The sequence below is a fragment of the Myxocyprinus asiaticus genome, chromosome 33, assembly GCF_019703515.2.
Source record: "Myxocyprinus asiaticus isolate MX2 ecotype Aquarium Trade chromosome 33, UBuf_Myxa_2, whole genome shotgun sequence".
Classification (NCBI taxonomy): Eukaryota; Metazoa; Chordata; class Actinopteri; order Cypriniformes; family Catostomidae; genus Myxocyprinus; species Myxocyprinus asiaticus.
The window spans coordinates 21,124,796-21,148,934 of record NC_059376.1 but is presented as its reverse complement, the minus strand read 5'-3'; the positions used below and the strand labels follow the sequence as shown (position 1 = coordinate 21,148,934).

The following is a 24,139-nucleotide window of genomic DNA, read 5'->3' as shown; positions in this document are numbered from 1 at the left end:
GCATCCTTTCATCTAAAAAAGCTAGATGAGCGCAAGGAATAGAACAGAACCCGGGTGTCTCAAGATGCGTTTTATAAGTTAAACATGGTGCTCCTGCAAAAAACAGTGAGACCCGGCACAACCGTCAAAGATTCACAGTTGATGGATTACCTAGTTGTATTTCTGTGTAGCCCATGGCTACTCCTGCCATTTTGTTTTCCCCTTCCTTCTAAAAATGTTTTTTTTACAAATATCATGAATTGCTCTTAATCTGTTGCCTACTAATTTAAACAAAATGTTGTTTCTAACCAAATGTATATGCATTAGAAACATGTAAAAAGTGTTGCTGTTCTAAAATGACCATTACAACGTCAATTTTATACCAGCAGATTTCAATTTAAAATTAAAGGTACACTCAGTAATATTTGTGTTTATGTAGCATGGACACCTAGTGGGGTAGATGCAGCATCACACAAAAACAGTTTCTTTTACAGATGTCATTGTAAAAATGTACTATTTGCTGTCAGACATGATGAATTTTTTCCGCAAGTGAAAGCATCCAATTAATGAGATAAAGCGAGTAATTCTCAGCTGGTCACATGATCTCAACATCGTGGCGGTCTTGAATATGTGCCCAGCACCATATGTAGAATAAAGCAAGCAGCTTTTTTTTTCTAAAACTGAAATGACTAGACTCTCATTTGAGTGAGTGTATGTCATTTTAAAACATAATTTTTCAAAATATTATATGATTACTATTTCTTTGTTTAAAAGTTTAGCAATTAGCCAAAAAATACTGAGTATACATTTTAAGTAGGATGTCATTCTCAACAGATTTGATTTTCATTTTACTGTTCCTGAAGTCTATCCTCAAGCATGGTCATGATTACTCTGACACCCTGTCAACACCAGGCACGTCCTTTGACGTGACGCAACGGGGTACAACCAGCACGTGCAGTACAAAATGGAACAGGACATCCTGTCCACGTGTCGCAAGGGACGCTTCCAGTGTAGACAGCATCATTGATAATAATGGGAAAGATATGCTTTTTAAGCACCGCTTGCGTCTGATGTAAACATTGTGTGAGATGATGTGCAGTTTCGACACTTGCAGTATAGGCAGCCTCACGCTGTCCCGCTGTGACGTCAGTCGCTTCCAATGTACACGCGGTATAAGGATTTGTTGTACAGTCATCAAAGGCACTGGGGTCTGTATGCTAGCATGAGGGCCTTCTGGCTAGATGTTTCAGGTGAACTTGACTGATGCAGGCATTCATGGGCAATCTCAACCAGCCTCTCGTCTTGCCAGCAGAATCTCTGGACAATATATTCCTACTTTCCTTTCCTCCTATCCCTCTTTTCTTTCATGCCCTCTCTCTCCAGTGCTAGCTTTTAGAACAATTTCACAATGTGGTTTCCAATTAAAGGATTCTGTCAACATTTCGAAAGGTTAGACCTCTCCAGCGACACTGCCACCGCCCTCTGTTCAATCTGTGTTTGTCATGCCACCCTGCTGTTTAACACAGCCCCTGTCTGTCATCCTAACAAGCTGACAGGAAACCGGAACTGTTCACGACAATGAATGGGACTTAATGTATGTGGTTCAGATATTAGTTAATGGACTGCTTTATTCAAAGATGCTTTCTTTCTGAGGCGTCTTCATAGAAATTGATCTAATATATTGTAGGGCAATCATCCCATTAGTCTTAAATTCGCATGAAACTAAGGGCCAGTATGCAGTTTTACAGTTGCCCAAAATAGTATTTGGACACTTTGACAATTTAGTTACTGTGCATTCATTTCATTTGCATAGATAACAAAATATTCAATATTTTGTTCAGTATTATGTTACATTCAACCAGCTGGTCCCAAGGTCATTTTTAATGCATGTATGAAGTCAGTTCCCCTTATGTTCACTCAGATGTCCTAGCACAGTAACGACAGGTGTAATTTAGAGCATAAACTATGGACATGTTTCACAAATTTTGACAACTAGATCGTGCCTTAATATTTATTGTCTTAAATTTGAGCAGTATATCTATTGTTTTATAGTTTGAAACCTAACAAACCATTCTTGTGAAATGTTTTGCATGAGAAGTGCTATATTTCTTTTTTTAAATGCTGCTTGGTTTGATATTGTGTTATATAATGCAAAGAAATGAATTCATTTTTAAGCATGGCTTAAATGTCCAAATATGTTTTGGGGCCACTGTATCTCCAGTAATGGAAGTTTTTATTAAAAAAATATTGCTGGCAAACTGATGTGATTGCACCATCCATCTTTGCTATATTTTGACTGTTCAATTCCCCTTCATCCTGCACTTCCCTGATTGTTGAAAAAATAAACAAGCATGCGGTACAATATCTCTGAGAGGAGCAACATTTCTTTTTTTTTTTTTTTTGGACTGTCAGAGTTTAGAGCTGGGACTCTGGTAGGTGGATTAATCCTATTGCTTGCATTGTTACGCACTCAAGCATATCCGTCAGCACTTAGAGACTTGCATTACAGGTGAAGGAGAGGAATACAGGATATAGAGACAGCAGGCTAGAGGCAAACTAATAGCAAGCATGGTGCCCTTGGCAGGTTGTGCTCCACAGGTCATATGTAAAACGAGACAACAGTAGCATTAGATCTGAGTCATGTTACATCAGAACATGTTTTCATGCAAACATACGTGATTTGGCTCAGTAACAGCCATGCTTTATACTTATGCACTTGACCCTTTGTAGGTCATTGTGGGGCAGATCATTGTAGGTGTCTGAATGTACAATGATCTGTGTTTACAAGTGGCCTGATTCTTAACGGTGGTTAGATTCTGTATATTATGCATGTATTACATTGTCATAACGATATTGGTAACACTGTCACTTAAGGTTCTGTACGTTAAGTTAGTTATTAGTTAATCCATGAGACATTTTAAACTAACAACAAATAATGATTTGTACAGCATTTGTTAATCTTGTTTAATGTTATCATTTATAAATATACTTTTGTTCATTGTTCCTTCATGTTGAAGCGATCAGCCACATTGGCTGTGTTACAGTGTTGTATCATAATGCATTAAAGGGATAGTTCACCTAAAAATGAAAATTCTCTCATTATTTACTCACCCTCATGATATCCCAGGTGTGTATGACTGTCTTTCTTCACCAGAACACATTTGAAGAAAAATATAAAAATATCTTAGCTCAGTAGGTCCTTAAAATGCAAGTGAATGGAGATTTCTATTTTGAAGCTCCAAGAATCACAGACAGTCAGCATAAACATCATCCATACGACACCAGCTGTTAAATTAATGTCTTCTAAAGCGACACAATCGGTTTTGGTGCGAAAAAGATGAATATTTAAAACTACACTATGTAACTTTTGGCCCTCTAGCGGTTAAAAAATAAAACTGCATGCGTCTTCCGGGAGAACATTGTTTTGGTAATGACATAAGTTGTGCTTTGGCTCTGCTCCTCTGTGCGGATGTATGTGGTTCGAGGCACCTTTGTACACAAGGTTACAGGACATCTTATCAGAGTGAATGGACAAATAAATAATGAAAGAAAGGAAAAGACAGATATCCGAAATCATGTCATCTGAGCAGGTAAGTGCCATATTTTATGCTGTTGTTTTGACTTATTGGAAACATTGATGTTTTGAAATAAATGATGTTACAAAAGTTAGGCAACGTTCGATAACATTAGACAACTATTGCTAGTCTGATAAGGTCAAACGTTGTAAAGTTTTTATAACTGCATGCTATTCTGGCCAAATAGACCAAGATAGTAACTAATTTATAGATTGTCATTATTACCAACCAGTGGTCAACATAATTTCAAGACTCACATGTCCTTGACAAGCCTAGGACAAAAGTATTTATTTATAAATTATTGCCGTTATAAAGAAAAATACACACTTGTGCTAGCAAGTGAAAAGTTCTGCACCGATTACAGTATAATTATTGTATTTCACTACACAAATATACATAAACCATATCAATAAAATATCTTACCTGTTTAGCAAGAAAAAAGGCATCTCTGGGTCGCTTTTAAATCCTTTCAGATCTCGGAATTGTCACACCTCTGAAAAGCCAAGCCGATGTTGATTCTGGTTTTATTACGGACTCTGTTGCTTTCAATTTTTGAATGGTCCATGGTCAATTTTTCTTGTTCGTTGTGACAACAAACTTTCAGCTTCACGCTACTCCCACACCATACACGTGCTACTGTAGCCGGAGCATATTTTCTCTGTGTACGGATATGACGTCAACACGCACGGGTGACTGACGTATGTATGCAATTTCCCGCAAAATCCGTCCCGACAACTCTAAAATATAAATAATTATTATAGGTTTATCATAGTATACTTGGGTAAAGACATGGTTTGGAAGATGGATTTATGTTGCACTCTCTCAGTAATAACATTTTGTTATTTTGAACAAAAAAAAGTTACATAGTGTAGCTTTAAGTACTTTTTAAACTCTAAAGCATGCTTCCGTTCTGCAGTGGTAAGCGCGTGACATAATCGCATTGGCATTTGAAACACGCAAAACTGAGGCAAGAGCATCACAGCCGGAAGAGCAGCGCTGTTTACAAGTGAAAGGAGGAATGCTGTTCAGTAGCTTGGTTGGTTTTGATCTGTATTTATGTTTCTTTACTCACAATGGTGCATTTGTGTGCTTATCTTGGATGTCTCAACTGAGTGGAGAACGTGAGATTATATCTGTATCGTGGCAACTCGAATACGTCACAGGAGAGAGTGCTTGGACTCCACCCTCTCGTGAAGCATTGGATTATAGTTAAAAAGTACTTAAATATTGATCTTTTTTTTTTTTTTTGCACCAAATGTGATCGTATCGCTTTACAAGACATTAATTGAACGCTGGAGTCATATAAATGACGTTTATGCTGACTGTCTGTGAATTTTGGAGCTTCAAAAGAGAAATCTCCATTCACTTGCATTTTAAGGACCTACTGAGCTAAGATATTTTACTATTTTTCTTCAAATGTGTTCTGGTGAAGAAAGAAAGTTATACACACCTGGGATATCATGAATAAATAATCAGAGAATTTTCATTTTTGGGTGAACTATCCCTTTAAGTAATGTTTCAATGTACAACTTTTGATGAAAAAATTTAAGTTACAATTTACAATAAGGTCCTATATAGTTAACAATATTAGTTAACATGAACTATCAATGAACAATACTTTTACAGCATTTATTAATCTCAGTTAATGTTAATTTTTTAAAATACAATTGTTCATTGTTTGTTCATGTTAGTTCATAAGGAACTAACTAAAGTTAATGTATTCAACTTTTAATGTAGAAATTACCATTAACCAAGATTAATAGGTTCTGTAAAAGTATTAATGGTTAGTATATTGGACCCAATTATAAATTAACTATATTAGGTAACATAAACTAACAATGATTTATACTTTTACAGTGCCTATTAATCTTGGTAAATGGTAATTTCTGTTTTTACTAAAACAGTTTTTTTAAATTAAAAGTTGTATACATAAACTTAAGCGAATGCCTTATGAACTGACATGAACAAAAAAAAAAAAAAATGAGCAATTTTATTTTTATAAATTAACATTAACTGAGATTAATAAATGCTGTAAAAATGATTGCTCATTGTTAGTTCATGATACCTAATGCATTTTGGGTCACACTTTATTTTAGTGTTCATGCTGCTGTGTATTTACAGAGGTAATTACTGAGTAATTCTAATCAACTAAGTGTATTTACTGTGTAATTATATTGTAGAGCTGCTTGTACTTACATATTGTTAATGTCATTACTAGAATAATTAATAATAGTAACATGTAACGCACTGTAAAATAAAGTGTTACTCTATTTAGTAAACAAATGCAAACTTATTGTAAAGTGTTACAAAAATGTATTAGTATATGTAGAAATTAACTTTAACCAAGGTTAATAAATGCTTTTTATTAATTATCCATTCATGTTTATTGTGAGTTTGTGTTATCCATTGAAATAACTACTGTTAACATATACAAACTTATTGTGAAGTGTTACCAAAATAATAGCATTATATGTTATTATTATATCAAAAACATGTGCTGCTGACCTCAATAGTGAGTGTCCTTATTATTGTTGAGGTGATATTTTTATCTCTGTAAGCTGAATTAAATTGAGAACGCAATAAAAGCAGAATGTAAAAACTGCCCCAGTTTGCATGTGAATTGTTCAACTTTCATTTAATCAGGCTGATGTTAGTGTACATTATCAGAATTAGAACAATAGTATTTACACCCAGCATCATAATGAAACGGGTCAGAGGGCCATTTTGGCTCAGATCTGCAGTGCATGTATTGTCTAATTTTAAGACCATAGTATTATAGTTTGTGCACTCCCTAAACACTGGGGGTTATTTGGTTTAGTTGTTTTCTCTTGGGGTGTTTAGTTATTTAAAATGCTCATTTGGATCATTTAGTGGACTTTAGCTTAAGTAGTACCCATGTATCCCTAAATGTACTAATATTTTACTTTAAATTGTTAAATGTGTATTTTAGGAACACTGGGCCACATTCATGAAACATGAGTTGAACTTATTTCTATGTAAAACATCCATTAATACGATCATAAATGGATAGTTCTCCTTTTATGTTCCATGGAAGAAAGAAAGTCATACATGTTTGGAACAACATGAGGTTGAATATCTGTAAATGACAGAATTTTCATTTTTGGGTGAACTCTCACTTTAAGTAAATTGTTGCATTGTCAAAAACGGTTCACACAGAAATTCATTCTGCTCATGTGTCATAAGGCCCAGTGCCTGTATTTTCAGGTCAAAACAGGCAGAATGTCATTCTGCATATTTTTTGTTACACTGCATTTTTCAACCCCATCTGACCACATACTCAATGTCAGAGGAGTTTAACTTGCGCATGGATGCACATTTGATGGCACTTCTGTCATTGTTGCATTGTTCTTCATTCTTTTCCAGGCAGTATTCGATGTGGACAAGGACAAAGGTTTAACCCTTATTGAGATTTGGGAGGGTCTTACACCAGATGACATTAAGAAATGCACAGGGACAGACTTTGAGGTGAATGACTTTATTGATGAATTACAGGAACAGTTAAATATATTGAGCACTGTGTACAAAATGTTGTTTCCATTGCATAAGTGACATTTAACAACATGAGAAGCCCTTTAATACTCACTTGAATGAAAACTACGAATATTAGCCAGAATACTAAGTCATAAATCTGCCCCTTTAATATTTTTGCCTGATATTTTTTTTTCTGTATTCTCGAACAGGTTTCTTCTAACTTGAAACCAATGCAGCAGATTTAATGTATAGACAAAATTGCTGAAGGTTGTTGGAACTAGGCCAAGGTTGGTGGAGGCCAAATCATACGGAGACATCAACTGAAGATTTGTATGGAAGTTTGACTGAAGTGTGCTCAAAACAACAAATATTCAGTGAGCTCCTCAAGCCACAACAGTGTCTTCATCTTTTAAAATAACTTCCATGAATGTATCTAAATGGGTAATAAAAGCTTTAAGGTTTTTTTTTTTTTGAGTTTAGCAATTGATTTGAATGCAGCGGTATTGCAGAATATTGACAGAGTATTGAATATAGAATATTGTCAGTAACAAGTATTGCATTTAAACAGAATAATCTGTCTATATTTTACAATATAAAACTGTCATGTTAAAATACAATTTTACTGGTAAAATGTTTGTTCACAGTTGTGATGCCTTAAATTTTCTATTCACTGTGTACATAATCTTTGTACAAAACAATAAACATCTATTTGTCACAACTCAAAACACCTTGTTTGTTTGGGCTATTTCCATCCATCCATCCATCCATGAACTTCAGTATATAATTATCTACATGTCAAACAAGTAATGTTCAGGGAACACATAAAAACTCTTCACCTGTCCCTTAATTTGTTTTGTAAACACATGCATGCCATGTCACAATTTAATTTTGTATTTTCATCGTTTTATATTCCTATTTGGCAATATTTATGAAGGCTGTCTTTAATTTTAGCTTGTTATTGTGTAATGTGTGTGTGTGTGTGTTTTAACACTTGTTGCACAACCGCTTATTCTACATTAAACTGCCTCTTGGCAGTTCAGCACCACAGTCATGGACCTCCACCATGTTCAAATCCCAATGACAGCGTGTGCTGGTGAATGCGTATGATGCACAGACGGCGGTCTCATCCGCCGGGCGCCTTAGCACAAACAAACAGTGCTTGTTCAATAACATCAAATAAAATAATTAAATCACACGCAGGAACCCCTTCTAATTGCACCCACACCCAGAACGATTTGGGAGGGGAATCATTTCCGAAGGACATACAGCAGGCTTGTTATGTGCAACGAGCTTTATATTTGTATATACGTCCTTTGAATCCAGAAGGCTGGGGAAATTGTGATGTTTGTGCGGCGCGCGCCGTCTCGGGGGTGTGGTAATGCTCGCGATGTGAACTCACGCGCGCACGGGCTCTGAATACTCAGCACTCAGAGCGAGCAGCGCACAGCGAGCACCGGTGAACCGAAGGTATGGCTGCGTCTCAGGGGAAGAGCGAACTCCGTTATGCGGACTGGATGTCAAGTTTACCGGCAACCTTGCACAGCATTCCTCTCACCAATCTCGCAATACCGGGTAAGCTCTCCTTGCCTTTTAATGCACGTTTTGAAGAAATAGTAGCAGTGGACGGTGAGAAATGGGGTGGAAATATTATATAGAGCAAAATATGCTGCTTGGGGCCAGATTCTTTTTGAATTACTTAACTGAACCTTTCAGAAAGTTTTTATTTTGGTTGCATTTTACGTTAACGATTATGTCCGCGTGGGGTATATACTCTTATTCAAAACGCACATTGAAATGAGAGGTCATACAAACGTAGGCTAATGAAGATCAAATGAATTGTGATTCTGACACAATCTATTGTGTGACTATGTGCTGGTCCAGTACAGTGAATGAGTTTATAATAAGGTTAGAATGTGTAATAGAAATTAAATGATACTTGTTGCTCGGGGCTCGAAATCCAAAAGGCTGTGTTGCGAATTAAGTGTCACGCCACAATACACTTGTGCTAAAGCCCTGTCCAGTCAAAATGAAATAATAACAAATAAATAAATAAATATACGCATATAGTAGGCCTAGTTATGTAGAGCAAAAGAAACAAGACAGGCCGGGAGAAAAAAAAAAAAGTAACTTATTTTTGTTGTTGATGTTTATTTGTTTTTTGTTACCTTATCAGCACCTTATATATATATATATATATATATATATATATATATATATATATATATATATATATATATATATATATATATATTGTTTATAAAAATAAAATAAAAAACACGTATTTATAGTTTTTTGGAGCTTATTTATCAGTTTGTTTTTAGATTTTTGGAGCTTAAAAATTTTGGTCACCATTCACTTGCATTGTATGGACCTACAGTGCTGAAATATTCTTCTAAAAATATTCAGTTGTGTTCAGCAGAAGAAAGAAAGTCATACACATCAGGGATGGCACGAGGGTGAGTAAATTATGAGAGAATTTTCAATTTTGGGTGAACTATTTCTTTAACCCTTGGATATTAAGCCCTCAAGTCTTTTGTGGTCCTAACCTCAAAATGCACTGCCAGAGGTAGGCTAAATAGTTTTATATACACTCAGCGACCACTTTATTAGGTACACGTGTACACCTGCTTATTCATGTGATTATCTAATCAGCCAAACGTAAGGCAGCAGTGCAATGCATAAAATCATGCATATACAGGTCAGGAGCTTCAGTTAATGTTCACATCAACCATCAGAATGAGGAAACATTTGATCTCAGTGATTTGGAGCATGGCATGTTTTTGGTGCCAGACGGGCTGGTTTGAGTATTTCTGTAACTGCTGATCTCCTGGGATTTTCATGCACAACAGTCTCTAGAGTTTATTCAGAATGGTGCCACAAACAAAAAACATCCAGTTAGAGAGATCAATGGAGAATGGCCAGACTGGTTCGAGCTAACAGAAAGGCTACGGTAACTCAGATAACCTTTCTGTACAATTGTGGTGAGCAGAATAGCATCTCAGAATGCACAACATGTCGAACCTTGAGGCAGATGGGCTACAACAGTAGAAGACCATGTCAGGTTTTACTTCTGTCAGCCAAGAACAGAAAGCTGAGCCTGCAGTGAGCATAGGCTCACCAAAACTGGACAGTAAAGACTGGAAAAACATCACCTGGCCTGATGAATCTTGATTTCTGCTGAGGTACACAGATGGTAGGCCCACTGCAGCCTCAGCTTTCTGTTCTTGGCTGACAGAAGTAAAACCTGACATGGTCTTCTACTGTTGTAGCCCATCCGCCTCAAGGTTCGACATGTTGTGCATTCTGAGATGCTATTCTGCTCACCACAATTGTACAGAAAGGTTATCTGAGTTACTGTAGCCTTTCTGTTAATCTGGCCATTCTCTGTTGACCTCTCTCATCAACAAGGCGTTTCTGTCCGCAGAACTGCCGCTCACTGGATGTCTTTTGTTTTTGGCACGATTCTGAGTAAATTCTAGAGGCTGTTGTGAGTGAAAATCCCAGGAGATCAGCAGTTACAGAAATACTCAATACAGCCTGTCTGGGACCAAAAATCATGCCAAGGTCAAAATCACTGAAATAATTTTTTTTTTTTACCATACTGATGGTTGATGTGAACATTAACTGAAGCTCCTGATCTGTATCTGCATGATTTTATGCATTGCACTGCTGCCACATGATTGGCTGATTAGATAATCGCATGAAAAAGTAGGTGTACAGGTGTACCTAATAAAGCAACATAAAATGGTCACTGAGTGTAGTTTCATAAGAAGTACTAAACCACCGTAGAGTATGGACAGTGTGGAAAATGAAAAAAGAAAATCTAAGATTGTAATCCCAAATAAAAAATTTTTTTGCAGAGGTTAAGCATTTTGTTAGTTGAAAGTGGCTTACTAACAAATCCAAAATTAATGTGTTACATAGTCACATTGTTATGAATGGTTCTAGAGGGAAAAGTTTTTGCAGTTTTATGGTAGTGTAGGGGAAGTTATTCTGCTAAATGCACAGTTGAATTGCACCGGAGGCTGAAGCAATTAGCCAGACAGGCCCTGAGAGACTCAGGCTTTGATTAAAACCCCTGATTAACGTCTATGTCATGATTTCAACCCTTTGCCTCAAGGACTAATTAACTGGCCAGCCACCTCCAAATCATTTTGTTAACAATCAATTATAGATTCTGATTTCTTGATCTTACAGTAAGCGCTTTGACTACAACATATAAACTTAAATGCATAATTTGCATGAAATACTGCTGGGAGAAGTTTACCTCATCCCACTGATAAGTCTGGTCTAGATTCTTGATTTCATTAGTACTGAAGCCTTAGCCCAATTCTGGACAACTTGACCAGGTGCCATCATCTCTCTTCTGTAAAACTTTAGTAAAATAGTGATATCAGCAATACTGTGGTTGGGCTATAGAAAGTCATAGTGTAGTAGCGGTTTATCAAAAGGCTCTGTACAAATTAAGTCTCATATAAGAATTCTGGACACAGCACTCCCACACAGATATCTTGAAAATCTGAAGGGAGTGTTTAGGCCTAAGTTCTCACAAATCAAGTTTTAGATCTCACTCTTAAAGACTCATGAAATTAAGTTTATGAGGGGGTAATGGGTAGCTCAGTGGTAAAAGACACTGGCTACCACCCATGGGGTTCGCTAGTCACTGAGTGTATCCCAGGGTGTGCTGAGTGACTCCAGCCAGGTCTCCTAAGCAACCAAATTGGCCTGGTTGCAAGGGAGGGTAGAGTCACATGGGGTAACCTCCTCGTGGTCGCTATAATGTGGTTAGTTCTCAGTGGGGTGAGTTGAGAGTGGATGCCGCGGTGGATGGTGTGAAGCCTCCACACGTGCTGTCTCCATGGCAACGCACTCAACAAGCTACGTGATAAGATGCATGGGTTGACGGTCTCAGACATAGAGGCAGCTGGGATTCGTCCTCCGCCACGCGACCATGAGGACTTAAAACACATTGGGAATTGGGCATTCCAAATTGGGTGAAAAAGTTTATGAAAATGTGTGCATCCTGTTCTAGCACTCATGTTCTTGTGTAAAATAGAGACCAAAACATCTTCCTGAGATCTAATCCCTAGAGACAGCAAACCACATAGGGTATATCATGCCATCAATCAATGTTGATTTTGCTTAACTAACCCTCTAGAAGTACAGTATGTTTTAGGTTTTCAGATATAATTAGAGATACCAATGATCGTTTTCACTCCTCAGGAAAAATTCCAAAAACATAGCCTAACCATTGATCTTCTGACTTTCTCATGTATATTTCAATGGTGCTTTATATTAGTCTCAGGCACTTTTGCTCCTGTGCTGTCATATTGACAAAAATGTACTATTTTTTATTTAAAGTGCATAGTAAACTGTATTGTATAAATCAATATTTTTAGGCAATTTAATACATTTATATAAATTCTTTATTAGTAAATTTTTAAAGTTGAAATGTGTAATTTCTGTGCCACAGTGGTACTGCAAAAATAATGATTGTTTTCAGATTTACTGAACACTACCCTAATCTGCCATTGGTCAGTTAAATATACTACCACCCAAAACTCACAACATAGGTTGAGCAAAAGTTGCTATATGCTGGGCTAGTGTAATGTACAGGCACAGCAGAGCAAGCAGGACAAAGACGAGATGATTGTGTACCCAAGTACAGTTTACTTAAAAAAATGCAATAAATCCAAAACATGAATCCAAATTGAAATCAAAACAGAATATAACCAATTCAGAAACTAAACTTGACTGTGAACAATGACAGATAAGTTACACCAACAATACTCAACAAGAAACAATGGCTAACATGAGGGTTTAAATACAGAGACTTGGGGAAACAAGATAACAAGACAACCAATGGGAGAAAAGAACTAATGATCAAAATAACAAGACTAATAAACAAGAACCAATGACAGGACTGAACTAATAATAGGATAACAAGACAATAAACACATGAACCAAAGACAAGACTAATGAAACCAAAGACCAAAGCACATGAAACAAGAGGGTAACAGGAAATCACATGACATAGACAGTAACAGGAAATGTTGATATACTTCCAAATAAAAGACATGAAATCGAAATATGAATCAAAAACACACACACAGACACTACAGCTAGATGGGATGCTCATACAAATGCAATGTTTTGATAGCATCACCATGTTTACACTTTCAGAGGAATCAACCTATTAATGGCTTACTTATAGTTATTTCTGCATATTAAGCTGAAATAGAAAGGATTTTAACACATCACCTTTAACTCTTTATTAGTAAATCTTGAACTTCCACCAAAAATGTACTTCTAATGGACCCTTTTCACATTTCCTGGTTTGAAACGTGGAAGTAAACTATAGCTAGAGCAAGATAAACCTCAATGAATGGGAGACCACAGCAAATATTATTTTTAAGTTCCCAATTGCTTTAACAGGAAATAATCCATTAATATGTTTCGATGACTATCCAAAAGAGCAAAAAGAAAAGAAACAAAATAGAGAGAGTCAGTAAAGAGAAAGATGCCAAATGTATTGTCACTCCCTTAGCAGCTGCATTAGAAACCACATCACATCAGTGGTAACTAGTTTTTTTAATTTATATATATATATATATATATATATATATATATATATATATATATATATATATATATATATATATTATTATTATTATTATTATTTTAATAATGAATGCAAGGGTAATACAATACAAAGTATAATGTTGTAAATTGACAAAAACAAAAAAAAATGAAAGTATAAAAAAGTTTGCCAGGTTTAAACTGCTAAATAAGGTGGAAACGTCATCATAATCTGTGAAAAGGGACCATAATATTTCTTTCCCATATAATCTTTTTGGAAAGTAGCCATCTGTGCCAAAAGTGATATTTAAGTCGTCAAAGTCAGTTTGTGGACGTATTTTGATGACAATTTGTATTATAACACCATCAAACCTGATATTCTTAAACAGAGTGTCTATTCGCACCGCAGTGTAAATAGCATCTGCCACACAGTGCAGCTATTTGCACCCCAATAGTCTGGTGGAACCACAGAAATATAGGAGAAACTAAACTTAAGGTTTTGCTGCAGTGGTGTGGGGTGTAAAGACAATGTGTGAATGTGTAATGTCCTAGCAATCTTGGATCGAATCCGCGTTTTGTCCCTCTCTATTTCCCATCCGATTTCCTGTTTCCACTCTTAATATTTCCTTTAATAGTACTTAAAATAATAAATAAAAATGAATATAAATGTTGATTTCATCACAGTGATTTAGTCGGTGAAAGTCAAGGAGTGCAGAGAAGGATTTGATCCGGAGGCGGGGTCTGTCGATCGCACTCGTTCCCACAGCTCGGCATCGCTTGTGTGTAGATTGCACCACTGTATTACTAATATTGTAGTAACCATGTTTTTTGTCAGAAACCATAGTTTTAATACAGTTAACTTTGGTGTTAGTACAGTAATATTGTGGTAATATAGTAGCCATGGTTAATTTTGTTACTGTAAATTTACAAAAATACCATGGTGACACCAATGTTACTGTTGTAAAACCAAGGTTATTTTTTTTAAAGGAAGATTAAGGTTAGGATTAAGGGCAGAGGTTAATGTAGTGTGTCTGTGGGACTGTAAATAAACACAATAAACACACTACGGTGATGCCCATACTGTATGTTAGTATTTAAATATGGTGCAAATAGTATCTGAAACTATTTGCACCAGGGTGCAATTAGTATCTACATTTATTTGCACCGGGGTTGGGGTTTTTAAATGGATAGTTCACCTAAAACATCATTTACTCGCCATTATCTTGTTTCAAACTTGTATGACTGTCTGTCTTCCGTGGAGCACAAAACAAGATGTAAGCAGAATGTTAGCTTGTGAATGTTAGGGTGAGTAAATGATGGCATATTTTTCATTTTTGTGTGAACTGTCCCTTTAAGTACTCCAGGACTAAAACTGGCTCTCCCAACTCCAGTAGTGTCAAGGTCAGTGATTGCACTAAGAGAAACTCTGCTGTGTCTTTTATTTCCTCCCTCGGAACTCATAGTTGTTCCAATTTAAGAGGGCCAAAAAAAAATGTATAAACTCAAACCTCTCCTTAGAGCTGGACTGATCCTTTTGTTGCATCTCAACATAGTTTACTCGCAGTATCAGTATTTGCAATATTTTGTAGAGAAAAAAAGGAATAAAAACATTTGAAATTTGCTCTACCTTTAAAATTTGCACCTAACTCATCTCTAAAGCAGCATTTGCAAACTCTCATTTTTATTTTATTTTCCATTCTTTATTATTCTTTTCTATATTTCTTTATCTATGTAAGTAAATGTTAATGAAAGCTTGAACTTTTGAACACGGACAATGTGTGTAAAGTATGTTCATCATAGAATGAATAAAAAAAAAATAGAGATTAGCTTGTTGTCCTCTTCAAACGCACTTGCAAAAACATGAGTCATTCTTCTATTGCAAACAAGTCCCTAGGGGGCAGACTAACTATTACTAAATGGAATAGATGTTGTACGTTCTGCCCTTTTCCAATTTGTATGTGCCAGCGGGAACTTCGCCACCAAGGGATACATTTATCCCAGCACCCTGAAAGTCCCTTTGTTGGACATTGAACGATGTTTCTGAATGGTTTATATAATTAACCTATGTGTCTCTGTATCTTAAAGAAATGCATTTGTGCTTTAGCTGATGGGGGCTTTTGTATGGCTCTTATTTCACTGCAATCTGCTCTATGGATGGCTTGATGAGGTCATCACCCCACTACACCTGCCATTGTCACCTGCAGTGGTGACAAGACCAGGGCAGGGGAATTGTGTCAGTGCAGAGGGTGGCTGTGCTAAAGTGACAAGCACGCAGCATAAGCAGAACACTGCTGCTTTATGTGCCACCAGCATATTTGGAAAGCAGGCAGACTATTGCAGTTTGGAGACAGGGGTGGAATCTGGTTTCATTCGTTTTTATGCAGAGCCATAATTGATATTCATGCTTTGACGCACTTACTTTCATAAAGAGATGTCCCTGTGCCCATGAATCATAGTTGGCATGGAATCAGCATTTGAATAGCAGCCAGTGACAGACACAAAAATAAATGTATTATTTCCTCAGCGGCCAAGCATAATTATATTGCCCTTGAAATATTTTTCATATATGGTTGCATAATCTTCAGGGTTGGACACAATTCAGAATTTGACAAAAGTCTGCTTTTCAATTCATGAGTTGGAAATTAGTTTGAATTGGCCACTCCACATAATGTTGAATTTGAATTCGAATGAAAGGAAAAGGAATTTAGTTATTGCAATTCAAAGAAATTCAACACAGTCAAAAAACAAACAAACAAACAAAAAAAAATCATTAACCCAACAACAAAATAGGCAATAACAGATAACTTCTGTTTATAAGTGTTTATAAGCTTGCTTCTTTTAGTTTGGCTCCATTTTGAAGAGTTTGGGATAAATTAGAGCATTCTTTCTGGGAAATGAAGTGTTCTTTCATTACATTAAAGTTAATTTATTAAACATAAAAAGTAAAATAAATATAAATTAAGTACAATTTTAATTAATAGTAAATAATAGTACTACTATTGGCACTGTTTTACATTTTTGTTTTTAAATCAACATTTACAACAGCATTGTATTTATTTATTTATTTTTTTTGTAATATGGGGGAAAGAAAATAATAAAAAGCATGCTCAGGCATGAGAATCATTATTAAAAACAATGGGAATAGTAAAAGTATAAGTGGGTAGCTCAGTGGTAAAATACGCTGGCTACCACCCCTGGAGTTCGCTAGTTCGAATACCAGGGCTGCTGAGTGACTCCAGCCAGGTCTCCTTAGCAACCAAATTGACTCGGTTGCTAGGGAGGGAAAATAAAAATAAAAACCCAGATTGGTTACGGTAGTAGAAATTGTGGTTTAAATGTGCTTAGGTGTCCGAAAATGCCAAAAATGTAATGGCCCTAAATGTAGGCTTAATTTTCTTTATACAAAATAAAATGTACAGATTTTTTTTTTTTTTTTTTTTTTTTTTAGTTTTGAGTTTTGATTACATTTTCTTGACAGGTTTTGTGAGAATCATCCTATAGCAGTTATATTCTTTCCATTTTAAGTCCACTTCCTGAAATTCATATATATATATATATATATATATATATATATATATATATATATATATATATATATATATATATATATATATAATTCTGCATCTTGTTTGCTACCTTCATTCAAATTAAGGAATTGAGAAGGTATTCTCAGTTAAATTCTAAATGGCACACATCCCTGGTAATCCTACCTATTCATTAATGACAAAGCCATAGCTTTTGTTGATGAGATTCACAAAAGCTGGCATAATCTAACTGCAGTGGTACAATAGAAGCACTCTTCAAATGTCTAGACATTTGACCTTGAGACAGCAGCAGTGCCATTAGAAACACATCTGCTATGCCCAAGTCAATTTTTCTCCCCACACGCAGCCTCAATGGGCACATTTTGGCTAAATTATTTTGGTATATTCACTTGATTGATTTTACGTGCTCAGTTAGAAGCCAGAAATCACCAAACTCAAAGCACCTTTTCGTTACAAAGATAATTGTTCTCTGCAAATAATTTTTCTGCCCACTTTTCACAATGTATCTCTATCCTTATTATTTTACAGTAGAGCATTACATTGCTTTGATGTAAAAATGCCTTCTGAAAATGTTTCCTTTGATAAGGTGTGGGAATTGTTTTGTTTTTTTGACACAGACATAAACACATACATAATGATTACAATGACTAAAGTTCAGCCATGCAACTCTAAGTGGCTTAAGCTGTTAGGTTCTTTGAGCTTGTTATCTGTTACCCAATCGGTTCACTCACATGTGACATTGATTGGTCCTTTGACATGTAATCAGGTAGCCAACCAACTTGCGTCTCTCTGTCTAACATTTAAATTGCTCAGTTTTGCAGACAAGTGGTTTTACTGCAGCACACTGTGAGAGTTTTTTCTCTGAACCCACCTCCACCCCAGCTTCACTGGTCTAGATCTGCTACATGGGGGTTGTTTGTATGTTTAGTTGTACAGCAGCATGTTCATACTTGCTTGTTGCAGCATGTCTTGCATTTTGTCTAACTGTGTAGCAGCATGTCCACATGTTTAACTTAGAATGTCTGTGTATTTTCTAGCAGATGCAAGTCTCCATACTTGCTCTGATGCAGCAGCAGCATAGCAGACCTATTCTGCCAAGACCAATATCCTATCAATATGTCATACCCACATTAACATGCTAAATCTTTCCGAGAGTCATCATGAGTGAAATTACTTAAAGTTGCAGCAGTGGCATGAAAAATTGTAATGGCTTCAAACCTCGATGGCACTGATTGCTCATGTCTGAGTCATCTTTAAATCTGTCCATCTATCCAACAGTTCATCCATTAATCCAGCACTTTAGACCCAAAATAGAGGATTTCTTTTTTCTGGTGTGTCACATAATGCAGAGACAGGACCCAAACGCAGAGTTGAAAAATAAAAGGGAATTTATTTACAAACACAAGGGCAAATACACAAAAGCAAAAACTCCCACGAGGGGGGAAAATGAACATAAACTACCCCGAAGGGGAAAAACACAAAGTAAATAATCCAAGCAGGGAAAACAGGGAACAGGGCTGACCGGACTGGGCTACGTGAATCAGGGAAGGAGGAAACAGACCGACTGACAGGACCGACATGAGAGAACCAACAAGACAGGAAACAAGACGAACTTGTACTGGAGAGCAAACGCGAGGAGACTAAAATAGGGAGAGAAATCAACAGGTTAACAAGACAGGGCAGGTGTGACTAATAATCTGATAATGGGCAAACTAGGAGGCGGTGTATGACATAAGACAGAGAGACAAAACAAAGTCACATGCTCTCACAAGACAACAAAACACCCGAATGGCATGAGCGCACATCGCCAAGACAATAAGGCAATATACGCCCCATGCCAACCAACAAACAAGACAAGAGAATGCGAAGCAACACCAAACAAAGCTATGCCACGCATCCTCACACTAAACGAAACCTGAGCGTACATCGCGAGGCAAACGCCACGCGATGCACGCAACAGGTGACAAAAACAAGACAGGACACCTGTGCGAGAGTTCGGCCACACACAAACCCGAAATCTCAGACTGAAGTGACCGAGCCTCAGCACAACATGAAGACAGCTCGCGACCTGGGCGTGCAAAGCGACGCGAGGCGCTCCCGTGTTCGTGACTATTGAAACTATTGAAGTGAGTGCATGCTGGAAAGATGATATAAGCGTGATGCACCCATGTCAATAACAGACAGACATGGAGCATGAGTGTCCGGATCCCGACACAGACCGAAACCGAACCAGACAGGAAGTCAGGACCAAGACACCATACTCCAGACATGAAACAAGACAGACCGAAGAGAGCACGGCAGGGAATACAACCGAAACTGTGCGCTCACACAAAGACAGACAGTGAAACCCATGGCAGACATGGGACGATGATGCCATGGTCCTGTCAGACAAAAACCCAGACTGACAGAGTGACAGGACCGTGACATGGTGTGGCTTAATTCTCCAGCTACAACAAGCGTTGACCTTTTGAGTTCAATGTTTTATGCCTGTATGATATAGTCATATATTCTTTAACCTAATTGTGCTACTGATATTGTTGTAAAATTGACGGCTCCAGATAGCGTGGGTAGGAGAAACCAAATGTCAAATGAATAACGAACCAACAGCTAACCTCTAGAGATAAGGTAGAATTTTCAGCGTTTTGCATCTTTGGACCTGCCAACTCCAGTTTTAGTTCTACTTCATGTGGATTATAGGCCTACGTGCTGGTGTAAGTTAAGTTACTTTTATTGCGCAATTTCCAACATTTTAATCACGAAACCCAATTTGGATCTGATTTTCTGCATTACTGAATGCACCTGAGCTCAATTCGTTAGAGATCGCTCTTATTTGGCAAGCATTTGTTATAAAATATTTTTTTGTATGTGTATATGTCGGGTTTTAATTTCTTAAACATATAGTACAAACTTATGTTATTAATAATGAGGTATTTTTTTCACTGTCTTTTATTTAATGTTATATATATATATATAATTTTTTGTTTTAAAATATGTCTTTTTTTTTTAAGTTCTCACAGTACAAGACAAACATTGCGTCTGCTGTGCTAGCAATTCACCTGTTTCCGTCATCTTTTCTTTCTTTTTTGTGCTGTATCAAAGAAAAGATGAATCTGTAAAATGACATGACATCAAAAAAAAATAAAAAAATACACAAGATTATTTAGTGCCCTCAAGTCACAAAAAAATCATCATTCAAATACCATAAAAGTAGTTCGTACAACACAAATCTGTTGTATGGACTCAGAAAGCTTGGAATATAGTGCACAAGTCATTTGGACTACTGTTATAATGTCTTTATACTGAAACTTTAATAGTGCTTTATAATATTTGTCCTTTTTGAAGCTCAACAGCTCCTGCTCACTATAAACTGTTATTCTATAGAATAGAGCTGTAACAGCATATGGGTTTTGAACAACATAAGGGTGAATAATTGAGTGAATAAAAGTACATTTTACATCTTTAGGTGAACTACTCCTTTAACTGGTGGATCATTTTTTTGAGCACAGACCTGACAAGGACACTCAAAATAAAGTATCTTTTAAAAGAAGACTCTTAGGAGATGCTATTCAAAATTCAGAATTAATTAAAGACAAATACATTATTTAGAAAATCTTGAATTGATTGTTCAATATTACCTAATAATGTTTGCACTAAAAATATATGACGCTGTCCTTGTCACAACCTAAAAACTCAATGGAAACCACAAGTCACAGGTTTTACCATGTTCTAGTTCTAATCTAAGGGGTGAAAATGCTTTACTTTGTGTTTTATGGACATTTTCTTAGACCATATCAAGTGAATTTTCTAAAAAGCTCCTTCAAACACCTGCCAGATTACCACATTCATTCAATTCCTTTACAATATACACACATTTGCGCTTTATCTTAAGCCTGATATGGTGAAAACTACCCCGTCAATGTTTTCACATGAAAAATTATGAATGACATACAAATCACATACTGTGCATAACATCTCAAATGATACTAAGCACGCAAAAAAAAAAATTTTTTTGTAAACCTTTATGTTATTCCTGCAACAACTTAGACAGCGGTGCATAGTGGATTGCAGCAGAACAGCAACAAAGTTATCAATTATTGGGAGGGGACAATCTGGCCATATCTGATTATTGGGTGGGACTTGTCCCCGTCAATGTATTTTGCGGTTACAGCCCTGTTTCAGCCTAATAATACATATAGATTAATATTGGTACTGTTGGGTACAGGTGCAAGAATAAAAAAGCAAATGAACAACTAACCGAGAGAGAGAGAACAAAGCTGCAGAGTTGATTCTGCTGCTTCTCTTACAAACTAAATGCAAGAGAAGCACTAAACAGTTTACAGGGAAGATAACAAATACAAAGTCCTTTATATGAACACCATTTATCAATCAAATATTTAACACGCAGTGCACCATTCACAAGGGAGAGGCACACGTGTGCTCAATAACGGAGAATTGAGCTTAATATTAGCAACTGCATTATCTAATAAGAGGCGCACACCAAGTGCGCTCAATAAGGAATGTGCATAGACACTGGCAGACATAATAATTAAAATTAAAAAAAAAAACACATTAAAGCCATCTAATTAGTCACATATAAGTACGATGCATGCAACTTGTTTAAACTCATAATTGAGACATACATTTAAAAATGCACTTGTTACACTGGACCATTTAAAATGAACTAGTGAATTTAAAAATGTGCTTAAAAATTCTTAAAAGAATCTTAAAGGAAATCGTGACCATTTACAAGACCTGTACATGCTGATTATAGCCTACAGCTTAAAATCTTGATGTGCAGCCTATCATTCATTTTACCCAAAAACTTTACTGCATTAGTCTTTCTAAAGAACAGCATGGCAACATGGCTTAAAGTTTGTGTGTAAAATCAGAATGTTAGTGTGTATTGACTTATTGAAACATTTGTCATGAGCCTATTTGTTTATATACAGTATTTTCAAATTTTTTACTCAAATTTGGTGAATTTTTGGTTGTCTTTAAAAAATAAATTGCATGTCTGCAAATATTGAAACAGCAAATTATGTGTTATATGTGAACAGGGGTCATTTAAGGTATAATACAGTTGCCCCCCTTCAAGCACACCCGGCCCCACCCTGGCCCCCCTACTCAAAATGGTCTAGAACCGCCCCTGCTCTTTCCTGCTGCACTGTGAGGAAGTGCCCTGTTGTTGACAGTTGCATGCCAATCTTTTGTGAACTGTAGTTACATCATCACAATGGCAGCCCAATGGGTCACAGTAAACCCTAAAATAGAACCTGCTGTAAGTGTTACAGTTGTTAGTTTGCTTTTTAGCATGGCTACCCTGTCACTGGACCGCAGTGGACAGTGAACCTTTAAATCAGGGAGATTATTGGTCAATATAAACTCTGAATGTACACAAATGATAGATCATGATAGAAAATAATGCTAGTCTTCACTTAAAACAGTATCCAACGTTACCATTCACATTAGGATGAAATCTGAGAAAACAGAGTTTTTTACTGGGGCTTTTCATTAGTATCATATCTTTAAGCAATAAGGTATAAGAAGCTGTGCTATATTGTGAATATAGTGAAGCTTAAAGGGCATTGTTAGGCATGGAGCACTGCAGAGTGGCTGCAGCCCTTTCAGACATGACTATATCCACAATATAGCATGGGCTTGAGTGCTTTATTGTTTTTATGAAACAGTTACCACATAATTAAGGGATGCATTTTTTCATTAACATTATTTATTAAGCAAATGTATTAAGTGCCATCCCACCATTAGAAGATATAATCCCTGACGTAACAACATAGCTATGCAACAATAACAATCCGTTCCACTATGGATGCTGCACGGTGATAAGGTGTACACGTGTTATTATATTGTGTATTTTAGCATGGCTGGAATGTTGTACTGACTGATCGATCAGCATTCATGACTGGAACTATCCATTTTATGATTGTTTCTGTGTTTTGGCTCTTAGAACCACTCATAACAGCATCATATTTTATATTTCAATTAGTTCTTCCTTTTTTAACACTTGATTTATAAGATACAGGTATATACTTTATTTAAATAATAATATATTTAATTTAAAAACATAAATAGCTAAATAAAATATAATAATGGATTTATTATAATTAATTATTATTAAATAATAATATAATTTAAATCTTTGTAATGTACAGTATATAACAATAGGACAATATTGGCCCATTAAATCAACAGCTAGCTGTAGACTAGTGTGTGACTTCACTGCACAACAACATTTGCTGTCTCAAAGATCATCTCTGGAATGGATGTTTCAAAAACAGAAATGGGACAGAATTATTGATGTCTTTAATTTGATCCAATGCACCTCCTCTCTGAGGTAAAACATGAGACCAGTCAGTTACTGTCAGTTTGTTAAATGGTCCATTTTACCAAAAATTATTTTCCTCAAATCTACTTTATATCAGCTCAGTACATCTCAAGGCAGGGATCCCATAACAGGAGAATACTCTCTGCATTTAATTCATGAGCTATTAGAACACAATAAATCCAGTGTGTTCTCATAGAATATTATTTGCCCAGGTCTGTTGAATTTCAGATTGCTCACTTCTTTTAAACAATCTACGCCCCTGGTGAATCTACGCCCCTGGTTAAACGCAGTAATAGGTCTATATTGCCGGTCAACATGAATGTAATGAAGGTTACAGCAATAATAGCTAATACTATTAGAATTTTAAAAAAGGAGTGTAACCATTAGAATATGTTGAGATGCCCTTGAAGTTGAACTTGACCTTCAGCCTCCATGTCCTTGTCAAAATGCCTCTTCTAAAGTGCACAATTATGCTCATATATCTTATCTGCCTTGTCAGGCTCTAATCCGATGAGACATGTGAAAATTGTGTTAGTGCAGACTCCTCTCCATTTCCATGTACCAGAACACATTACCTATGTCAAGGAGGGAAATGAGATATATTGTCTTGTTACTCATTAATCTCA

General features: G+C 36.3%; 2 protein-coding genes across 2 annotated transcripts in view; both read left to right on the top strand.

Annotated features, from left to right (window-relative positions):
- The window catches only part of LOC127424375 (succinyl-CoA:3-ketoacid coenzyme A transferase 1, mitochondrial-like), an 84,356-nt gene extending 76,579 nt beyond the window's left edge, over positions 1 to 7,777 (top strand). Inside the window, exons 16-17 of the mRNA XM_051669510.1 lie at positions 6,939 to 7,040; positions 7,256 to 7,777. Of these exons, the coding sequence (XP_051525470.1) occupies positions 6,939 to 7,040; positions 7,256 to 7,291 (138 nt within the window). The 3' untranslated portion in view covers positions 7,292 to 7,777. The remainder of the gene's footprint in view (positions 1 to 6,938; positions 7,041 to 7,255) is intronic.
- A 639-nt stretch (positions 7,778 to 8,416) lies between these two features.
- The window catches only part of LOC127424385 (PI-PLC X domain-containing protein 3-like), a 30,906-nt gene continuing 15,183 nt past the window's right edge, over positions 8,417 to 24,139 (top strand). Inside the window, exon 1 of the mRNA XM_051669544.1 lies at positions 8,417 to 8,618. Coding sequence (XP_051525504.1) covers positions 8,516 to 8,618 — 103 coding nt within the window. The 5' untranslated portion in view covers positions 8,417 to 8,515. The remainder of the gene's footprint in view (positions 8,619 to 24,139) is intronic.